Source organism: Acomys minous, assembly GCF_964271855.1.
Source record: "Acomys minous genome assembly, chromosome: 12".
NCBI classification, from domain to species: Eukaryota; Metazoa; Chordata; class Mammalia; order Rodentia; family Muridae; genus Acomys; species Acomys minous.
In genome coordinates this window covers 69,725,821-69,748,100 of record NC_140493.1, presented here as the reverse complement: position 1 = coordinate 69,748,100, position 22,280 = coordinate 69,725,821, and the positions used below count along the sequence as shown (strand labels likewise).

Here is a 22,280-nt window from a genome sequence, read left to right as displayed (position 1 = left end):
ACTAGATTTCGCTCCTAGTACTTAAAAAAAAAAAAAAAAAGCCAAGAAACAAAACGGAAAGGAAATTGCCTCTCAAGTTAGAGGAGGATTGCTATGGAGATACTGCAGACGTTTCTGGAACAGTGCTGGCTCCTGCCCAGCTCGCCCTAGCTGTATGAGAAAGAGAAGCATAAATTCTTATGACACAGGAAAAAAAAAATCAGGAAGGGGAAAAAAAATGCAAGTGGAAGGAAGTCAGTGATGAACGATAAGTGAGCTGCAATATTTAAGGTTGATGTATATGGCATGAGCGCGCGCTCACTCATAAGGAATACAGATAGATCTATGCAAATGACTATGGGAAAGGAGAGACGAAGGGTACCAGCGGGTGGCAGCCTGCAGCCACCCAGCCCCACTCCCTGCCCTTTGCACGGTCCACACCACACGCCGGCTTTATGAGTGTCATCTCTGTTGAGATAAGAAAAAACAAGGACATATGCTAAAAAATTTTTTTTACCATACTAAATTTATTTTGTTTGAAGGGATGCCTTACATTCTGAGATTAGATCCTTCACTTCTTCAGTCCTAAGACATTAATGAGCTGACGCTGAGAGCAGGAGATAATTTACATCTTTATGTGTTTCTTGACAACTTAGAAACGTCCTCATCCTGTGTTAGTGTCTGCTCTGGTTTTCAGCTAGTGCACTGATTTAGAAACTCCAAATGTCATTTAACCTCCTATGTAAAAAAAAAAAAAAATATATATATATATATAGTATATTTGACATATACTATATATGTCAAATAGTATGTGGTTACCACTCTACTGGGGATAAATCGTAATTAATTAACATATAGTTCAGGAGAGGGCTTACCAAAGTCTTTTCAGACCAAAGTCTGAACCCTCACTCACAAAATAGTTTCATAAGTGGGTCAAATTAGTCATAGCAACTACTGTTTAGTAATTAATTAAATACTTCGTTACAGCCTCTGACAACCTTACAGGAGTAAATTTAAAGACAGCAATAAATACAGATGACAGTAGACAGATCAAGACGGTCCTGGCGGAAAACCCTGCATGTTCACGGTGGCCGCTCAGCCCTCTCATCTGAAAAGAATCAAGAAATTAATTTGAACAACGATTGTAGTAATAAGAAGAAAAAAAAACCCGTCAAAACAAAACCTATCCTCTCTGCCAGAGTGCTCTTGTTTGTTGCCCACTGCCCTCTTGCCATGTGGTGCTCCTCAGAGGAAGCAGCATGGAGAGTGCAGCCAAATGCCCTAGCCTGGCTGAAGACAGTGCAGCCATGGCTCCTACCGGGACAAGTTCCTTAGTCGCTTATGTGACAACACAGTTGTGCAAGCCTTGGCCAAACCTGCTTAGAAAACAGGCAGGAAGCCCTAAGGTGTCCCTTGCTCTAAGCAACCTTTCCAGCTTGTCCTCCAAAGTGGAAGCTGGTTTTTCTCCCTTCTGTTCTCCGCTGAACCCCTTTACCTTGCGGCGCCTCCCATCTCTGGAAGAGGATGCCCGCAGCAGGCATCCCACTGCTGCCCATTGCTTCTGGAACCGCCCCACCCTCCCCCACCCCTGGCCCTGCCCGAGCACTTACAGAGCTGTTTCTGTACTCTGGTCATTGCTTTTCATGCAGAGCTGAAAGGTAAGCACAGGGCGTGTGAGTCGTTCTCCTTTTCTAAGGTCAGGAGGGAACATTTTGAATTGTGGCTGCTGCTGTGGGAACTACCGCGCCACCATCTCTGCATGGGCTCAGGGTCTCTTTCCCTTGACCACATGGATAGGTTTTTATTGAACTCTGAGAAGATACAAGCCTTAACCAGAATGTTTCTAGGCTTCACAGCAGTTAGGTCTTACATATGTGTGTGTGTGTGTGTGTGTGTGTGTGTGTGTGTGTGTGTATGTGTGTGTGTGTGTGTATGTGTGTGTGTATGTGTGTGTGTGTGTATGTGTGTGTGTGTGTGTGTGTATGTGTGTGTGTGTGTGTGTGAGAGAGAGAGAGAGAGAGAGAGAGAGGAGTGTGTGTGTGTGTGTGTGTGTGTGTGTGTGTGTGTGTGTGTGTAGAGTGTCACACCTTAGTACATGTGTGGAGGACAGAAGACAACTTACATAGGCTCCAGGAATTGAGCTCAGGTCGTCAGCTTGGCCACAAGTTCCTTACCCACTAAACAGTCTCCTCTGCGCAATTTGCTCTTTTCTCTTTCTCTTCTTTTTCCCTTCCTCCTTTCCCCTCTCTCTTTCCCCCTCTCCCCTCTCCTTTCCTCCCTTTTCCCTCCTTCCTTCCCTCCTTCCCTCCCTCCCTTCCTCTTTTCCTCCCTCCCTCCCTCCCTCCCTTTCTCTCTTTGGAAAAACTGTTTTGGACTGGAATAGAGGGTGCGACAAATCTCTCCTTGGGGACCACTGTTGCCCTGAGTCAGATCTAGTCCCTTCTGCACAGAGAAGCCACTTGTTGACTGATGAGTTCAGCCTAGGCCATTCCGGCTCGCTTTAGAGGTTTTCTGCCATATGTGCTCTCTTCGGCCCCGAGTGATCTGGCAGAGTGAAACGCACAGCATCACCCTAAGCATGCACATATTCTAAAACACAGCAAACAATGACGTCACCACTGGACAGCTCCGACTCCAGTCCAGGGCAGTAGAGCACGTAGCTGCTGTACTCAAGAGCAGAGCGTGCAGACATCTGTTCCTCCCTGTGTTTATTTATTGTACCGAGGGCACCATAGCAACCATAAAAGGGAAAGTTGTTGATTTGGAGTTTTTTGTGTTTGACGCAGGATTTGACTATGCAGCCCTGGTTGGACGTAGATTCAAGATCTTGCTACTATCTCACCAGCACTGGGAAGACAAGTGTGTACTGCCACACCCGGCAGGAGAAACTTAAAAGGAAGAAAAACCAACTCCGAAGCCCCTACCTGTGACACCACAGGTGTCTCCACTCAGGCTTTGTCCATCTGCACTTTTCTGTAAAGCCATGCACAGGAGAGACGCTATAGCCGTGCACATGTAAGGCAATGTAGTCTACCACTGAGGCATAGCCCCAGCCTTTGAGACTTTTATATTGTTTTTCGAGACAAGCTTTCTCTGTGTGTAGCCCTGGCTGTCCTGGACTCGCTTTGTAGACCAGGCTGGCCTTGAAATCACAGCGATCCACCTGCCTCTGCCTCCCGAGTGCTGGGATTAAAGGCGTGCCCGGCTCTTGTTTTGTTTTTTGAGGCAGGGTTTCTCTGTGTAGCCTCAGCTGTCCTGGACTCACCTTCATTATTCTTTTCCTCCTAGCAAGCAGTCCGAAACCCACTGTCAGGATGACCACGACAGAAGCAGCAATGATCGGCTCCACCGGCACCACAGGAACTTTGTCTGTTGGGAGAGCAAATGCAGGCAAGAATAGCCAGCTTCTCACGTCTGTGCCTCTACTCTGAACTAGGCACGGTCCCTTACACTATGCATATACCGCCCTCTTAACTAAATCTTCCAAACAACCCTAAAAGACGAGGAGGAATCTGGGTCTTTGACAGGTTTGGTTACTTACCCCAAAAAATCACAGAATTATTAAGTGGCAGAGGCAGAGTTTGAAACCATTCCTTTGTGAAAGGAGTTTCTGAAATACGAGTACCACATACAAAATGACCACCCAAACCATTTTGTGTGCTTTTTAAAAACTATGGGGTTTTCCCCTATTTTTTTTTTCAAGGCAGGATTTCTCTATGTGGCCTTGGCTGTCCTGGCACTCACTCCATAGACTAGGCTGGCCTCGAACTCCCAGAGACCTGCCTGTTTAAATGTATTTGTTAGCACCACCTGATGCCTTCTGTTTTGTCTTTTCCCTTTCTTCCTTCCTTCCTTCCTTTCTTTCTTTCTTTCTTTCTTTCTTTCTTTCTTTCTTTCTTTCTTTCCCACACAGAAAACAGAAGCGATTGAAGTCAATGCCTTCTCAAAAGTACAAAGGTTCTTAGGAAGAATCTCAGAACTGGAAAGGGGGAAGACGTCTGGGAGAGCAAGAAGACAGAGGTGGAAAGGACTCCCGGACTGAAAAAGAAGGTGACATGGATGGGCTGAAGGAGCAGACAGTGGGTGGGATCCTGTTGGTGCCTCCAGGGAAATGCGACACTGTGGCTCTCAACCTTCCTAACACTCTGTGATCCTTTAATACAGCTCCTCAAGCTGTGGTGTGGTGACCGCCAACCACAACACTATTTTGTTGCTGCTTTATAACTGGAATTTTGCTACTGTTAAGAATCTTTTTTTCCCCCTCTCTTTTTTGTTTGTTTATTTGTTGTGTTTTGGAGACAGGGTTTCTCTTTTTAACCTCCCTGGCTGTCCTGGAATTCACTTCGTAGAAAAGACTAGTCTCGAACTCACAGAGACCTAGCCGCCTCTGCCTCCCAAGTGCTGGGATTTCAGGCGTGGGCCACCATGCCCGGCTCTGTTATTAATCCTAATATAGACATCTGATGTGTAGGATATCAGACCCCGGAAGGGATCTCGACCCACAGCTTGAGAAACACTGCTTCAGAGAGTGTCTGCATGGCGTATTGTAAGGAACGGGGGGGTTGGGGGGGGGGGGTGGGCGGGGCGCCTCTCCAACCTTGGCAAAGATTTCCACACTTGTCTAAATGACAAAGACCGACAGTGTAGGAAGCTGAAGCAACCGTACCAGCTCGGAAATGACGCCCACTCCTACATCCTGAAGGCTGCAATAGAAAGTTTGTTTGCTTGTTTGTATTACAATGAGTTATTTGTGTGTAGGTGTGCGTGGTGCTCGCGTGCCACAGTACACACGTGGAGGTCAGAGAACAGCTTGTGGAAGTCAGTTCTCTCCTTCTGCCACGTGGGAACGAAGGACACACCTCAGGTTGACAGGCTTGGCAGGAAATACCAACGGAGCTATCTTGCTGGCCTAACCAACGATCATTTCAATCTTTTCTTCCAATTATTTGTTTTAGCTCCTGATGCTCAGGATAATTGGCATGGGGGGCGGGGGAGATGAATTAAACATCCCTCACTTTGTGTGTGTGTGTGTGTGTGTGTGTGTGTGTGTGTGTGTGTGTGTACTAGGGATAGAACCCAGGGCCTAACACATGCCAAGCAGAAATTCTACTGCTGAGCTACACCCTACGTCCGAAGCATCCTTCCTGTCCGCCCTCTCTTAGCTGCCCCACCAAAAAGCATTCTCATGAAGGTGTGGGCGGTGCCAACTCTCCTTACAGATTTGCCTGATGAGCCTTCTAGAAAGCCCTGGCTCCGTACTAGACAACCCTGAAACAGACTGGCGCCATGACCTTACTGGAGACCTCTCTACTTACACACCAAGGAAATTTACCAGAATGGAGAGGAAGCAGGTGGTCAGAGGAGAAGTCAGAGCATGATCTTTTACCAAACTGAAAGTCACGAGGCAACATAGGCCCACACCCCGTCCCCAAACCACGCTGACATGATCCCACTCACCTACTGACTCCCGTTGGAAGTGACTTTGACGTGTGTAACCACCTGCACTCTGTCCCTTGATGTTCCTATCTGTGACCAATCTTGGGGGGTCCCTTCCCCCCAGGCCATTAGGATAAAATAATGCCTAACGTGTGGGCTGACTCTTAGGCTGGCAAAGAGTTGCTTGTCATTTCCAGCGTTTCTCAGCCTTTTTGAAACCACCCCCAAGGAGCAGTGAATCTGGGAGAGCCTGTGGAAATGTTGTCGGCATCAAATCCCACCGAGGGCCAGGGGGCCAGCTATGTGTGCAACACTGGCAAGCTGGCAGCCCGGGAAGTCACAGAGCAAAAAAGAAATATGAAATCAAGCTGGTTTGGCAGAACTCCATCCCAAACCAGTCTCTGCCCACCTAACAGGCAACTTGCTGATTGCCACACAAGCTGTGTGATTTCAAACAAATCAACCGGCAAACATGGTTATACAGAAATTAACGCTTTCTTCTTAACCAAGAGGGATGCTATAATACCCCAACCTCCAAGTGTGGCCTCACAGCTAATTAGGATGGTACCACATGAGGCTTACCCCACCATGGTTTTGTAAAGGTTTTTGAGGGAGGTTTTTTAAAAAGCCACAAGCTTCAAGGGGGTGGTGTCCCATTGCTTCGGTCCTTTGGACATGGGGGTGGTAGGGGTGGTATTTGTTTGTTTTTTGTTTTGTAGGTTTTTGTTGTCATTGTTCTGTAGGACAAATTACTGACCAGCTCAGTAACCACAATGACAGGACAGTCAACTAACTCCCGCCCCGCTCTCTCTCCCCACCCCACCGGCCGCTGTGTTTGTTTCCCAGGCTCTCTAGTCTGGGGAAGAAATAAGATATGCAGTCCAGACAAGCAGGCAGGAGGGTGGTTTGTTTCCTGGGGGTATGGTGATGAGTGGGGTACAGTGAGTAATATTCCAGGAGGATGTAAAAGCCTCAGCTTGTTTGGCTGCTCCCTGAGTCCCGCCCAAGACCAACCACATACAAAGGAGTAAGTAGTGTGCCTTCGTGGCGTCAAGTATTTCAATTTCCTCTTTGAGCAAGAAATCCAAGGAGACGCACGCATATGGTGCACATACAGCCATTCAGGCAAACCCACATACACACAAAGCAAAAGGAAGAGATTTTAAAAAAAAAAGAAAAGAAAAGAAAAGAGGGCTGGAGAGATGGCTCAGTGATTAAGAGCACTGACTGTTCTTCCAGAGGTCATGAGTTCAATTCCCAGCACCCACATGGTGGCTCACAACCATCTATAATGTGATCTGGTGCCCTCTTCTGGCCTGCAGGTGTACATGCAGGCATAATACTGTGTACATAATAAATAAATAAATATTTTTTAAAAAGAATACTTTAAAAAAAATAAATAAAAATTAAAAAAGGAAAAGAAATCTAAAGAGATCGCTCCAAACCTCACTGGTTCTCCATCACTGCAGAGAGATAAAGTTGAGCGTGTGGCGAGTAAGACCAGGGGAGAAGGCTCTCTGACTGGCTGTCTTTCCCCACTTTCTCTGCTGATCACATGACAGGATGGAAGAGTTAAGAGTGATTGCAGAGAGCTTTTTTTTTTTTTTAATCTAAACATTTTTCTTCTGTGCATTTCTGAATTCTCTTCCATTACAGGCTGTGAACTTGCGGCTAGTTCCTGCACGTACAAATGCTGAGGGAAATTTGAAGAAGTCTCTTTCCCAAAAAAGCTGAACCAGAATTCCTTTCTGCCTTGGTCCTAGATATTTGCTCAAAACCCAGTGGTCTATATGGAGTGGGCATGAGTCTTCTAAATTCTCTCTCTCTCTCTCTCTCTCTCTCTCTCTCTCTCCCTCTCCCTTCCTCCCCCTCCAACCCTGTAGCCAAACCCCTGCCTCTACTTCTCAAGTGCTGGGATTAAAAACGTGGGCCTACCACACCAGGCTTAGAAAAGAAAAACATTTTTTTTCTTTTTTTAAAGCTAACACTCTGCACTTTGCAGTGCCAGGATCACACTCAAGACCTCCCGCACACAAGGAAAGCAACCTACCCACAATCAGCCTGCCCCTAGACCTTTTTACTTTTTAAAAAAATTTTATTCATTTACTATGTATACAGTGCTCTGTCTCCATGTTTACCTGCAGGCCAGAAGAGAGCATCAGATCACATTCTAGATGGTTGTGAGCCACTATGTGGTTGCTGGGAATTGAACTCAGGACCTCTGGAAGAACAGCCCAGCGCTCTTAACCTCTGAGCCATCTCTCCAGCCCATAGATCTTTTTACTTCTTCTTCTTTTTTTTTTTTTTTTAAATTCTGAGACATGGCCTCACTGAGTTACCCATGCAGGACTTGAACTCACAATCTCCCTGCCCTAGCCTTCTGTATTGCGGAGATTAAAGGCTTGCACACCACGCCTGACTCAGGCAGAATTCCTAAAGAAAAACATCTCTTGGCTGGGAATAATTTTCCAAGGAAACTCTTAGCTCTATATAGTAACTGTGATCATCAGTTGTTGCCACTGATGCTATGTACCGAGCCTGCCTGCTGCCTTCTGCCTCCCTCACGCTGCAGCTGCTTAGAGAGAGTTACCTATGACAACCAGGTGGAAGTCCATGGTCCCCATGCTCAGAGAGGAGCTAGCAACACAGCTGTAGGTTCCATTGTCAGATTTCCTGACTTTGGTGATTGACAACTGAAAGGAGTCCCTCGTCTGTTGGATTTGGTGACGGTCTTTCTCTAGAAAGAAGACGTTGCTGTCTTTATACCACATCATTTGCGCTTGAGGGTTGGACTTCACGTTGCAAACCAGGCGCGCGTCGCTGCCCTCTTCCACAGTTTGGAGGCCGTTTCCGCGTAGAATAGGAGGAACTGTAAGACTCAAGCAGTCAAGATCAGTCAGAACGAGCAGAGGTCGGCTCGCTGCGAGCAAGGCAACACCCGACTCCTTCCATCTTTCTCACCCCTTAAACGAAAAATGTGCTGAATACTGTTGTACACAGCCCGGAACCAGGGACATGAGAGCAAATGATGAACCTTTTAATCCTAACTTCATAGAACTGTGACGGTGGTAGAGATAGACCATGCGGGGCTGCAGAGATGCTCAGAGGTTACGAGCACTAGCTGCTCTTCTAGAGGTCCTGAGTTCAATTCCCGGTCCTGTGGGGGCACACGCATATTGCACAGATATGCATGCAGGTAAAATACTCATACACATCTGGTAATGAAATAAACTAAATTTTATTCCTTTTTTTTTTAAGATTTATTTATTTATTATTATGTATACAGTGCTCTGCCTGCATATACACCTGCAGGCCAGAAGAGGGCATCAGATCACATTCTAGATGGTTGCGAGCCACTATGTGGTTGCTGGGAATTGAACTCAGGACCTTTAGAAGAGCAGACAGTGCTCTTAACCTCTGAGCCATCTCTCTCCAGCCCCCTAAATTTTATTCTTAAAAATACGTTCCTGAAGGTGCATATGATAAAGAACATCCAATATCTAGTAATGGCTGGGCATAGTGGTGCACGCCTTTAGTCCCAGCACTTGGAAGGCAGAGGCAGGTAGAGCTCTGGTTTACAGAGCAAATTTCACGCTCGTCAGGGTAACATAAGAGGACGCTGTTTCAAAAAGAGTCCTTGTTTTCTAAGCAAATATGACCATCCAGTTTGTACAAGGGTTAGCTAAGCAGCACAGTACTAAAACAGGCATGGGAGTTAAGCCTAAGCCTGGCCTGTCATCTATTGTGACCTTCAGACAGCTGTTTAACTGTTACAGGTTCAGTTTCCTCATCTAAACAAACAAACAAACACCTCGGGCAGCAACGCCTTCCTGTGAGGAGCAGCTGAGAGGAACTCCGTGGAGACGTGGAGCTGCTGTGGTGCCAGCCGCCGTTACAAACGTGGTGGGCATTTGGAAAGCCATTCACTCCCTCGAGCTTTGCGCTTTGGGTCTGGCCACGTCTGCCAAGGCCACCTATTTGCATTGGCTCAGTGGCCCTCTACAAGGAATGCCACACTTCAGGAAGCCTCCCAAGAAGCGTGGTAACCCGGACCCTCCACCAAGACCTTCGCAGAGCTAGGAGGAAAAAAAAAATGACCGAGCCGGTTTTTCCCTTCCTGTCTATGCCCCCTGTATTTATTGGCAGAGGTTCAGGAAATTAATAAAATGGTTAAAGAGTGGCCAGGAAGGAAGGAAGCCCGGAGAAGGAGGGGAAAGCGGCTTCTCTCCCCTGCACACTGACTGAATAGTTAGACTCTGGGACAGCTGTTACTAACGATGTCCTCAGAAGAATGCCGTTTTGTGTCTCTTTGGAATGAGCTTGACTTCTCCATCCATATCCAGCAAGGCTGTTACGTGCTGTTCGAGAAACACAGGAAGCTGCTGGACTAGGGAACGGAACTGCCGAGCACAGCAGTTTCATTAACCATTTAATGTTAATGATTGCTTAAGCGAGTCCTCTAGACCGGAACACTGGCCCTTTAAGAAAACCAGTACATCTCAAATAAAGCTAAAACACTCTCAGCATAGTCACCTACAGGGACCCCTGCTGCTTTCGTTATTGTTGCTGTCTTTGAGATATAAGGTCTTGCTGAGTAGCCCAGGCTGGCCTAAAACGGACAATCCTTTTTGCCTTAGGCTCCACAGCAGTACTAGAACTATATAGCCCTGGACAACCAGCCCCTGCTGCTGCTACAAATTAATGAGAAGAAGTTACAAATACCCAAACAGGAACATGGTTAAAAGGCCTGGGCAGACATTTCACAGAGGAAAAAAAAAAAATCAAAACCCTCATTTTTAGTTCAAGAAGTGAGTAAGCTAGACGCAGTGGCTAACCTCGAAAGGCCGACGTAGAACCATCACTTGAGCCCAGAAAGTCTGAGGCTAGCCTGGACCACATTGTGAGACCATATGTGGGGGGCAGTGGGTATAGAAACTCAAACGCAGAAAGTCAGTGGCCCTCAGAGGCATGGGGGAAGAGACCTTCTGATGTTTCACGTGGGAACATGGGTTAGGGGGCGGTGTGGCTAAATCAAGACTGAGATTTCAACTGTCACTTAAACGCCAAGGCAGGAGACACCCATGATCGACAGGCGGTTTCTTTCCCCCTCCACTCACAAGTGACGTTTAGCACCACTGAGACGGACACTTTCTCATCCCTCTGCAGCTTGCAGGTAAAGCGGACTCCGTCGTCGCTCTCGTTGACGAAAGAGACACAGACAGAACTGATGTTGATTTTGTTTCCGGTTTTCAGATCTACTCTTCCGTCTTCTCTGTACCAGAGAAGCTCTTCATCTTTGGTGTGGTTTTGAACAGCACATTCCAGAGAGGCTTGGGTACCAGGGCGGGTGTCCAGAACATAGTTCTCAGTTTTTCCATTCACTGTTAAAACAGAACCTGAGGGTACAGGGGGAAAAAAAAACCACTATGAAGGTAGACACGTGTCTAAGCTAGATGTCCAATAGCACATCGGTTAAATGACTTACGACACATCGAGGCATTAAAATATACTCTCAACAATTAAAAACAGCTGTATCAATCGATGTGGTTTTACAAGGAGAGAGATAAGTGATTTTGTTTTGTTGTTTTGTTTTGGTTTTGTCTGGTGAGTTGTTCTCCAACTGAAGATCCCCCTGCCTCAGCTTGCCAAGGGCTGCGGTCACAGATGTGAGAGCATCACATAATGTATTATTAGCTAAACTCAGAACAATAATAAAAGTTGTGGCCACCTAATGTTGCTGCCCATTGAACATCCTGGTGCGAGGCTCATACCCAGGCCCGTCTGTTTGAGTGAGCTGGGTGTAACCCGGGTGTTGGGGCTGTTTAAAACTCCCCCGGTGATTCAAATGGACAGTGAGGTTTGACAACCAAGTTAGAAACAGTGCGTGCAAAATAATCCCAGAATAATCTGATGGAAAATATGTGGGATGTTTCAAGGAAAAAAAAAAGTCCTGGGGGAAATGTCAGATATTTATATAGACTAGAACTGGTAGTTACAGGGCAGAGAGTTCAGAGATAGCAGACTGGATGCGCTTGCTTTGAGAGAGGTGGGAAGAGTAGGCAAGCAAGGACTGGAAAAAGACTAGCAAAATGGAAAAATATTTAAAACATGAATCCAAGGTAGAATATAATTCCATCTAATAATTATCACAAGCATCAAAATTGAACATGTAAACAGACAAAAACTGACTTAAAAGTACTTTTCTTAGCCAGGTGTGGTGGCACACGCTTTTAATCCCAGCACTCGGGAGGCAGAGGCAGGCGGATAGCTGTGAGTTTGAGGCCAGCCTGGTCTACAAAGCGAGTCCAGGATAGCCAAGACTACACAGAGAAACCCTGTCTCAAAAAACCAAAAAAAAAAAAAAAGTACTTTTCTTGTTCAATAATAAGACTGTAGATGAATTTGTTCTTACATCTCTCATGTTTTAATAATGGACAGTACAGAAAAAAAACGTAAATGTCTAAATGGCTATGTTCCCTGACACAGACAAGATTCCATTGGTGCATAGTCACAATCTACAGGAGGTCTCTGTTGCTTGTTTTTTTTTGAGGCAAGGTCTCATTATGTAGCCCTGGTTTTCCTGGAATTTGCGATGTAGTCCAAGCTGGCTCAGAGTCACAGATATGCCACTGTCTCTGATTCCTGAATGCTGGGAATCAAGGCATCACTACCATGCCTCTTGGGTTTTTGTTTTTTGCTCAGATTTTTAGAATTTCTTTTTCATTGCATAGTAATATATGCCTGAATTCCAGTTGCTCTTTTCCTGGCTCAGAAGCTGTTGCTAGGCAAGTCCTCCAAACATACGTGTTAATATAGCCTTTGACTTGACTATAAATGTGTCAGCACCTGCAGCTGTCCACGGGCATGCTGAGGCCAGCGGAGGAGGGCAGGTGTTTTCCTGGATACTCCGCACTTTATTGCCCTGAGGCAGAGTCTCACACTAAACCAGAAGCTTCGTGTGTCAGCTAAGCTGGCCAGTGAGCTGTCAGGCTCCACCACTCTCCACTCCCCAGCGCTGGGCTCCAAGTACATGTAGCCATGCCCGGCATTTACAACGCAGGCTGAAGATGCAATTCAGGTCCTTGGCCCTGTAGAGCAAACATCCTTACCCACTGAGTCAGCAACCCTGGCCCCCCTTGGTTTCTTTTCTGGTGTTTCAGATTGAACGGGAGCCTTTAAACTAATTAAGCACGCAGTCTACTGCCAAGCTACACCTCCAGTCTTTTGCCTCATTTGTTTTTTTATCATAAATAAGGATTTTGACAAAAGCCAAGAGAGGAGAGAAGCTACTTTAAGATAACGATGCAGCTAAAAAATGTGGACAATATTTTCCTGTAAGTGATATGTTCAAATAGACAGAAGATCATCTCTCTTGGAGTTGGTACTGAACTACACTTAAAAGTGTGAAAATTCTGACTACAGGTTCTAGGAGAAGAGCACACTCCATCCCGCCATATACAGTCAGAGCCATGAAAGAGTACACGTTTTTTTCATTTCTTAAAATGTTTTCTGACTCCTGTAGCTTGAACCATTGTTTTGGGTAGCCATTCCAAATTGGAACCTAAAATTGTTCCCAATGTCTCTAGATCATTATTTTAATTTAATTAAATTTTTATCTAAGTCAGGCAGTAGTTGGCGCATGCCTTTAATCCCAGCACTCAGGGAAGCAGAGGCAGGCGGATCACTGTGAGTTTGAGGCCAGCCTGGTCTACAAATCGAGTCCAGGACAGCCAAGGCTACACAGAGAAACCCTGTCTCAAAAAACAAATAAACCAAAATTATCTAAAGACAGATCATAGAGTATATTAACTTACTTGTCCTCCCCTGTGGCAAAGATAAGACCACTAAGAGAAATTTGCATACTTGCAGGGGCCTGATGATCTTCCACACCATTTTTATTGAATGCAGGTTGGATCTCCTGGAGGCAAAGAACGCAGTTGGTTCTGTACTTTGATCTACAACTTTATGGCCTTTCTTTCTATTAGGCACTTAAGGTCCCAGGCAGTCACAGCTGTAACCATTCACTCCTTATAGTTTTTTGCTTGTTTGCTTGTTTTTCTAAAGATAAAATTTCTTTAATAAGTGATGCTTATAAAATTGAACATACATATATGAAACAGAAAACAAATGAATTGAGTCTTTACCTCTGCCTTCCACAAAGTCCTTCTAGTTTTTAATTAAACAAACTGATTAAATTCTTTTAGTTTTAAACTTTTATTTTTAAATGAAAAGAAAACTACAATGATATAGACATAGCCATCAGATGACATGAAGGGCAAATAAAAATCTTCCCTCGATAAAAGTGGGTAAACTGTCACTTTAACAGAAAAACAAATGAATTCTGCATTCTCAGGTGGTCCTAACTGACCAAAGTCATTTCTGTTTCGAAAGTCTCACTTGGGTCATATTTGGAAAGCTGTTCTCCAATCACAAAATTCTTTCAAAAGAAACGGCTTATCTTATGTGTTTAGGGGTCTTGCCAGCATGCGTGTCTGTCTGTGCACTCACTGCTCCTCAGCCTGGTACCCAGGGAGGCAGGAAGAAAGCATTGGATCCCTTGGCACTGGAGTTGCATGTGGTTGTTAGCTGCAACGGAGGTGCAGAGAAGTGAAGGCAAATCCTCTGCAGTAGCAGCCAGTGCTTTTGACCACTAAGCCATATCTCTAGCTCATCGCGGACAGTTCTTGAGGTTCTTACAGATTCAAAGGTGTTCACTTGTTGCAAACACGGCCTCCTGTCTTAATGTTCCCTCCCTTGGTCACATGTGGACCATCTAGAATGAATAAGCAAGGACCCCCTTTTCCGATCTCCTGCTCATTGCTGCCTCATCCTTCTGAGCTATGCCACGTCTGTCTGGGAAAAGCATGCATACGTTACTCCCCTTAGAGCTAGCTCTACTGTGCCTCAAGTGTGCAAAGTCCTCGGTTTGATGCCAAGAACTGCTTGCAGACAGACAGACAGACAGACAGACAGACAGGAAAAGTGTACTATTGCTATTACACATATGGTAGAAACACACATGGACCGCCTTCTAGATACTGTTAAACACCTCACATATATTCTCTCAATCACGACTAAGTTCCGCGACCACGTTTTCGTTTTGTCTTTGAGACAGAGTATTTCTCAATAGCCCAGGTGGGCTGGCTATACAGGAATTTATGACTCCCCTAGCTCAGGCCCTAAGCTCTGGGATTATGTGTGTGTGTGTGTGTGTGTGTGTGTGTGTGTGTGTGTGTGTGTGTGTGTGTGTGTGACTATGCTCAGCAATAACCAACCTCTTGACACCGTGATGCAATTTGCCCAAAGACAGCAAATGTTAGGCTCAGGATTCAAACCCGAGTCTGCCAAGGCCACACTCACAACTACCCTTCTGCCTAAATTAATATTCTTTCCCTCCAAAAGATGCTTCTAGAAACTGGGCACAAGGGCACACACGTATAATCCCAATACTTGGGTAGGCAGAGACAGGTGGATTTCTGTGAGTTCAAGACCATCCTGGTCTACAAAGCAAGTCCAAGACAGCCAAAGCTATACACAGAGAAATAAATAAAAAGGTGCTTCTAGTCCCTGGCCCCTCCATTTGCCTTAGCAACTTGGTATTTTGTCTCTTACCGTGAATAGTTGCTATTAAGAACAGGGACATACCTCTGACTAATTCGGGGCTCCTCTGTTCCTCCCTCTTTCTAGGCTTGTCCTGACAGGAGCAAGCATGCCTCCCACCAGGCTGGAACACCTCTACCACTCTTGTAATAAGGCACAATCACTCTTAACCTGAAATTTTGTAATTGAAATTTGCTCGCCCCAAAATATCTCTATGGTCCTGTGTAAGAATGACATTCTGAGTCCAGTCCTCGGATCCCATGTGAGAGAGACCGAACTCCTAAAAGTTGTCCTTTGACTGGCACAAGTGTGCTATGGCACCCATGCACCCACTCTCCCCCAATAATAAACACAATAAAAAAGAGCGATGATTTCAGAATCCAATAATTAATAGCATTTTCTTAGTGGATCAGTGAGAAAATACTGCAGTAGCATGCGCGAGGCCGAGGGTTCAGTCCCCAGCACCATAGGATGCACAGAGGGTTAGAAAAAAGACGATAAAACGGTAACTTCCCTCAAGCACAGTCCACTACAAGTCCTGATAAAAACTCAAGAGTGGCTAGGCTGTGGTGGTGCATGCCATTAATCCCAGTACTTGGGAGGCAGAGGGAGGTGCATCTCTGTGAGTTTGAGGCCAGCCTGGTCTACAGAGCGAGTTCCAGGACAGCCAGGACTCTGTTACACAGAGAAAACTTGTCTCAAAAGACAAACAAACAAACAAACAAACAAACAAACCAAAAACCCAAAGAAAACAAAAAACTCAAGAGTGTGAGGTTGAACCCTACCCTATAAAGATGAAGAACCTGATGGTCTTTTGTTTTCCAAGACACCAAAGCTTCCAAATAAACTCTTCTCTAGGTTTTTCTTTCTGTAGAAGGCAAGCTCGTCACTCACCTGCTGAGCTCCGAGTAGCTGACCTCCTCAATTAGCTCTTCCTCTGCCCAAGAGCCCTGACTTATTTCCCTGTCATGGTCCTTTATAATGCTTGAATTTGAACACTTTATGACAGTAGGGTCAAGTAACTGAGATAACTCGGGTTCAAAGTCTTTCTCTTTCTGGATTCTTAGAGAAGACAGTAAGTAATTGGGAAAGGCATCTTCAGGAGGTCTAAGCCTTCCTGTGCACCTAGGTTACTAGGTGGGGCCGGAGATTACTAACGTGGGCGTGTTGTTCCTGGGAAGCCTGGACGTGCCAGAAACCTATAGCTTGTTTCACCCTGTCACACTGTCACTCTCCACTCAGATGACGGAGCCTGACAGCCTGGCAGCCTGAGAAACTCTGACAGAACAAGTACAAGGGAGGTTTGACTTTCACAATAGGTAACATTTGAAGATTTCACACAACTTAATTCTGAATTTTTTTTTAAACCACTGGTAATCAGAGCCTAGCGCTGAAGCCACGTTCAACAATAAGAGGGAGTTTTAGCTCCTTGAGGCTTGGACTTGATTGAGGAACCATTGCATGGTACTTTAAGAATGAACTAAACTGACCTGGGCATGGTGGCACACCCCTTTAATTCCAGCGCTCAGAGGGCAGTGGCAGCGGCAGGTGGATTGATGTGAGTCTGGCCAGCCTGGTCTACAAAGTGAGTCCAGGACAGCCAAGGCTACACAGAGAAACCCTGTCCCAAAACAACAACAACAACAAAAAATGAATGAGCTAAGGTTATTTTATTGATTAAAAAATACTGAAGTTGGGTCAGGCAATGGCTCACCCAGTAAAGCACGTGTGTGAGAGTGAAGCCCTGAGCCCAGGTCCAGCCTGAGGAGGCAGCTATAACCCCAGCACTCCTAATATGAGTGGAGATGGGGGAAGAGACAGAAGAACCCCTGAAAGGCCACGGGCCAGCTAACTTGATAGACAGAGACCCCGTCTCAAACCAGGTAGAAGATGATCATCCTCTGACTTCCACACGGACGTGCACACACACACACACACACACACACACACACACACACACACACGAATGCACTCACAAACGCACTCATGCATCCACGCACGACCACCTGACACATTTTTATGGTATTATTATTAATGGGCATTTTTATCTGCCAAGAACTACTGTTCTTATTCATTAAAAAGTAGAAGAATAGTTAAGGTTGGGGCTAGAGAGATGGCTCAGAGGTTAAGAGCACTGTCTGCTCTTCCAGAGGCCCTGAGTTCAATTCCCAGCAACCCACATGGCGACTTACAACCATCCACACTGGGATCTGACGCCCCCTTCTGGCCTGCAGGAAGACGTGCACATAGAACACTCATATACATGAAATAAATACATAAAATCTTTAAAAATAATTATGGCTGTCCAGTGTTAGGATTACAGGGCTGTGCCACCACACGGGGCTCTTTCCATATATTAACACATTGGGTAACCACACCAGAGATCTATTCCTTACTGACTGTGTGACTCTGAAAGTGTATCTAACCCCTAGAGCCTTTGGTTCTTGACAAACACCATGGGAATCCTATTAGTGCTCTCCCTGCAAAGGCACTGTGGGGATTAAGTGAAATGGAACATGTTAAGCCGCTATAGGGCAGGCTCTTCATAAGCCGTAATTACTATTGTTGTGAAGACAGGCTGGGCGTGGCCCAGCCTCACTCCTGCATTATTCCAGGAAGGATTATCCTTAAGCAGCTCCTGATAGCCAACAGGTGCAACGCTCCCACCCCAAGCAGGCTTGGGGCTTACTCCTCAGTGGAAACAGGAGCTCTGTGTCCTATTATTATCACTTAAAACTGGATTTAACCGGGCTGGAGAGGCGGCTCATCAGTTAAGAGCGACCGTTGTTCTTGCAGAGCACCTGAACTTGGTTCCCGGACCGCAAATGTCAGGCAGCTCACAACTGCCTGTAACGCCAGCTCCAAGGGATCTGATGCCCTCTTCTGGCCTCCACAGGTACTGCACACACCCATAAAGAGACATAAATAATTTTTAAGAATGAATCCCACAAGCCTTTAGGCCTGAGCCTTCGGTGGAGCTCCGTGCAAAGTAGCCCACAGTCAGTTCGTGCAGGGCAAAGGAGCCCGAGTAATTGGGCATCAAATCTTTGATTGAGAACCAATGACGACCGCCCCCCCCCCGTGTGCCCGCCCCGCCCCTCCCCCACCCCCAGCACTTCAAGTAAAGAGATGCAAGAAGTTGCTTCTCCCTGGAAACTGAGGGTAAATCCTACTTAGGCCACGAGGATATGGGTAGAGCAATCACAGCAACGTCCATACCTTGATATTAGGTGATATCAGGGAACAATGTGGAAGAATGCCCTACCTAATAGGGATTACATGTCGGGATGATTACAGCTAACTTTCAAATAAGTCGGCAAAACCAGACCTGGGGCCCTGGCTCAGTGGTAGAATGTGTGCTTACCGTGTGCGAGGCTTTGGCTGTGATTCCCTGGAAGACAAAAGACAAATGACCGGACAGGATAAACACAGCGACTGTTAGCTGGCTTCACTGCACACAGCGAGGGGCTGGATCTTCGCTGAGCTGTCCTCCCGACTTCTTCGCAGGTTTGAGGGGTTTGGTACTAATGTGTTGAACAAGCGCCCGTTGCGTACTAAGCATTTGGAACGCCGGTTCCATCCAAGCCAGTGATGATGCCTCTGTCCTGAATTAGGGAAAGGCGACTTCTGGGTCTCTGTGGAAAATTGTTGCAGGAACTGTGCAATGCTACGATGTTTCCCAAACACGGGACTCCCAGGCTTCACAATGTTAGGTGGGTCCCCCGAGGGGTGCGCAGACAGCCAGACAGCTCTCCTCTCCCAACTGCAAGGCGGAAACGGCTCTAGTCATTCTAGTAAAAACTAAGAAGGAAGCCTGTGAGCCCCCCATGGAAGGCCTTTGGGTGATGAGGAGGAATTTCCAACAAGAAAATGGTTGCATGGGGGCTGGAGCGACGGCTCAGAGGTTAAGAGCTGCTCTTCCAGAGGTCCTAAGTTCAATTCCCAGCAAACACATGGTGGCTCACAGCCATCTATAATGAGATCTAATGCCCTCTTCTGGCCTGCAGGTGTACACGCAGGCAGAGCATTGTATACATAATAATAAATAGATAAAATCTTTTTAAAAAAAGAAAAAGAAAATGGTTGCATGGTGGTACCCTCACTTGGAGAGTCAGGAAAGTGATGTGATTGCCCATAGTCATATAAAGCCCTGGAAAAGTCCCCCCTCCTAGAACCGAGGGATAAGAAAACCCATCTTTCTGCTATCAGTTAAGTCCAGCAGTTAACCTAAGCCTACGACGGTGGAGTATGGCTGGCTGGACTGTTAGTACAGTTCAGGGCTTGGGTAGGGGCAAGGAGCAGAATGCCTCTTTTGCAAGCCTGGGGCCCTGGCTTCCATCACAAGCACCACAAAAATTATAGCTTGCTCTCTTCCACAGCTTTCCCAAGTATCCTGGGCCCAGAGGAGGGGCAGCCATGTTTTTGTTTTTTGTAAAAATGCACTTTATTTATATCTCCACGCTTACATTAGTATTTCTTTTTTCATATACATTTATTTTATTACACATGCATAAAACTACATACATCAGGGAGAACCATGTGACAACCATGAGTTCTATAAATGTTACATTCATAGTGATTTGGCTACTTGTATTTGTCAGACTTGGAGTAAACATCTTTCCTGTCTTGTTGGGTCTAAATTTCTGAGTGAAATTCAATATCTATCATATCTCATCTCTATTAACTTAACTCCTTTATCTTGATCTAAAAAGATCTTATCCCCTAACCAACTAAATTTGATTGTAAAAGTAAACTCTCTGGTCTTCAACGCCCCTCAGAGACTTGAGAAGGAATAAAACTTAAATGCCTGAGTGAACCAGCAGTACAGGTTAGCAGCTTCCAAAATGAACAAATTGACTGAGATGGTTTACTGCCTGAACAGTCACCCAACACTCTCTATAACGTCGGAGTCTCATCTTCAGCCTTCTGGCCCAATATCTGTGCCAGACTTATTCACAAGGCAGGACCTATTGAGGACTTGCTCACCCTGTCTTGGCAGAGTTTGGCCATCGACCCTGTCTGCATCTTAGCTGTCCGTTTTTAGGCAGAATTCTGTTTGTGGCAGGAATGAGGACATTTTGCCCAGTGGCTTCTTTGCCACATTTGAAGCCATCTCCAGAAGGAAGCTTTTTGAGGCTCATCATCTTCTTTGAGGTCAGCTGGGTGTTGTCAGGAGTTAACTTGTCTTGTTGTCAAAGAAATTTTACGATAATAAAAACCTCCATAAATGCCATATTCTGTGTGTCTCTGAGACTTTTGAAGACCTTATTTAACTATTTTATTGCATGTATCGATAGAGTCATATCTATCTGTTAGACTTAGGATATATTTTCTTGTGCTAAATCTGACAGGCATTTGTCATGCCCATGTTTTGTGTCAATAGACTAAATTCTATAGCAATGCCTTAGACATAACCTTCATTATGAGTAACAATTAGGGCCTTGAGTTAAGGAGTAGGTTCAACCATCTACCTTTTGTTCTATCCTCCTCCTGTATTTCTATATCTCCCTTTCTCTTCAGTTCCTATCTCTGTTCTAAAATGGTGACCCATCTGATCCGCATCGCCCAGACCCAAGCCCTTCTGGAAAGTAAAGGACCAGGAAGTTCTGATTAAGGCGAGTATGAGAATTATGGGGTCAGGACAGGAAGAAGTGCGGCTTATCAGTAAAGCATTCACTTAACAAACGTGAGGCCCTGAGACAATCCTCCTCAGCAATGTGGGCGTGTGCACACACACACACACACACACACACACACACACACACACACACTCAGGAACATCTCTAGGCACCTTTCCTTCATCAGCTCTGAAGAGATTCAGGAGTTTCACATTTAACAAGCCTCCCGGCGTCTCTGATACAGTGGTGTGGTGACTTTTGAATCTCCTTGAGAGCCATAGATTTCAGAACTAGATCTGTTGCACAATGATAAAGTAAAAACCAGGGGCTGGAGAGATGGCTCAGCAGTTAAGAGCGCTGGCTGCTCTTCCAGAGGTCATGAGTTCAATTCCCAGCAACCACATGGTGGCGCACAGCCACCCACAATGAGATCTGGTGCCCTCTTCTGGCGCGCAGTACATGCAGGCATAATACTGTATACATAATAAATAAACAAATATTTAAAAATAAATAAATAAAAATAAAGTAAAAACTAGCACGGCAGGGCAGCCACTCAAGAGGCATGTGTGGGAGGGAGGGAGAAAGGGAAGGAAGGAGGGAGGGAGGGAAAAAGGGAGGGAGGAAAAAACAGCACAAATTAGAGGTGTTGGAGTGAGGTGCCCTGCCAGGAAGGGACTATGTACCCAGGGCTGTGCTGTAGGTCCATAGCAGCAGGGTCACAGGACAGACAAGTCCCTGGGTATGCCACTGAAGGTTGTAGAGTGACAGAAAAGCAAGGGATCTGGCGGTCACACCCTAGTGACCACAAAGTAGGTTTTAGACCAACTCAGAACCTCACCTAGAATCCAACAGTGCCCACTACACGTCTTTAAATGACTGACAGGAGCGATGTGCACTTGTGACCCCAGCTACTAGAGGCCGAGGCAGGAGAATTGCAAATTTGAGGGCAGCCTGGATGAGGCGGTGAGCTCAAGGCCAGCATAGGCAATTTAGCAAAGCCATGTCTGAAAATGAAAATAAAGGGCTGGGTATGCACGTCAGAGAAAGAGCGCCTGCCTGCCACAAGGGCCTGGTTCACTTCCCTGTTCAAAAGGAAACAGGCATGGGGCCTGCATGCAGAATTTCCAGCTTAAACAACTTCCCAGTCCCTGTTGTTAAGACTCCTCATCACAAAAACTTAAGCCCTTGAATCAAGACCTGGGTTACACAGAGCAGTCCCTCAGTGGTGCTAGAGAGTATGCTTGGCCTACGGGAGGCCCTCAGCTCAGGCCCTAGGACCAATGCCAAGCAACACCAAAAGCACAACAGGAAGGCTTGAGGCTGGAGAGATGGCTCAGCTGTTAAGAGCATTTGTTGTTCTTTCAAAAGACCCGGACTCAGTGCACAGCATTCACACAGCAGCTTTATAAGTGTCTGTAGCTCTAGTTCTGATGGATCCAGTGCCCTCTTCTGGCCTCTGTGGGCACCAGCCATGTACGCTGTATACATACATACATGCACACAAAACACTCATACACATAAAATAAAAGTAAATAAATCTTTAAGGGGAAAAAAAAAAGACCAAACACGGACAGAGAAACAATCAAACAAAACCCTGTCTAGGGCTTCCAGATTTAGCAAATAAAAATACAGAACATAACCCCCACT

The 22,280-nt window shown here is 45.9% G+C and overlaps 1 protein-coding gene across 2 annotated transcripts in view; it reads right to left on the bottom strand.

Annotated features, from left to right (window-relative positions):
- Positions 1 to 500: 500 nt before the first annotated feature.
- Positions 501 to 22,280, bottom strand: part of TMIGD1 (transmembrane and immunoglobulin domain containing 1) — a 41,649-nt gene continuing 19,869 nt past the window's right edge. The window contains exons 2-8 of one of the 2 annotated variants that reach the window (XM_084802857.1): positions 18,380 to 18,406; positions 13,230 to 13,333; positions 10,533 to 10,811; positions 8,006 to 8,284; positions 3,245 to 3,348; positions 1,590 to 1,630; positions 501 to 1,087 (exon numbers count right to left, since the gene is read on the bottom strand). In XM_084802857.1, coding sequence (XP_084658983.1) covers positions 1,084 to 1,087; positions 1,590 to 1,630; positions 3,245 to 3,348; positions 8,006 to 8,284; positions 10,533 to 10,811; positions 13,230 to 13,308 — 786 coding nt within the window. In that variant the 5' untranslated portion in view covers positions 13,309 to 13,333; positions 18,380 to 18,406 and the 3' untranslated portion in view covers positions 501 to 1,083. The remainder of the gene's footprint in view (positions 1,088 to 1,589; positions 1,631 to 3,244; positions 3,349 to 8,005; positions 8,285 to 10,532; positions 10,812 to 13,229; positions 13,334 to 18,379; positions 18,407 to 22,280) is intronic. The other variant, XM_084802856.1, reaches the window with a different exon arrangement.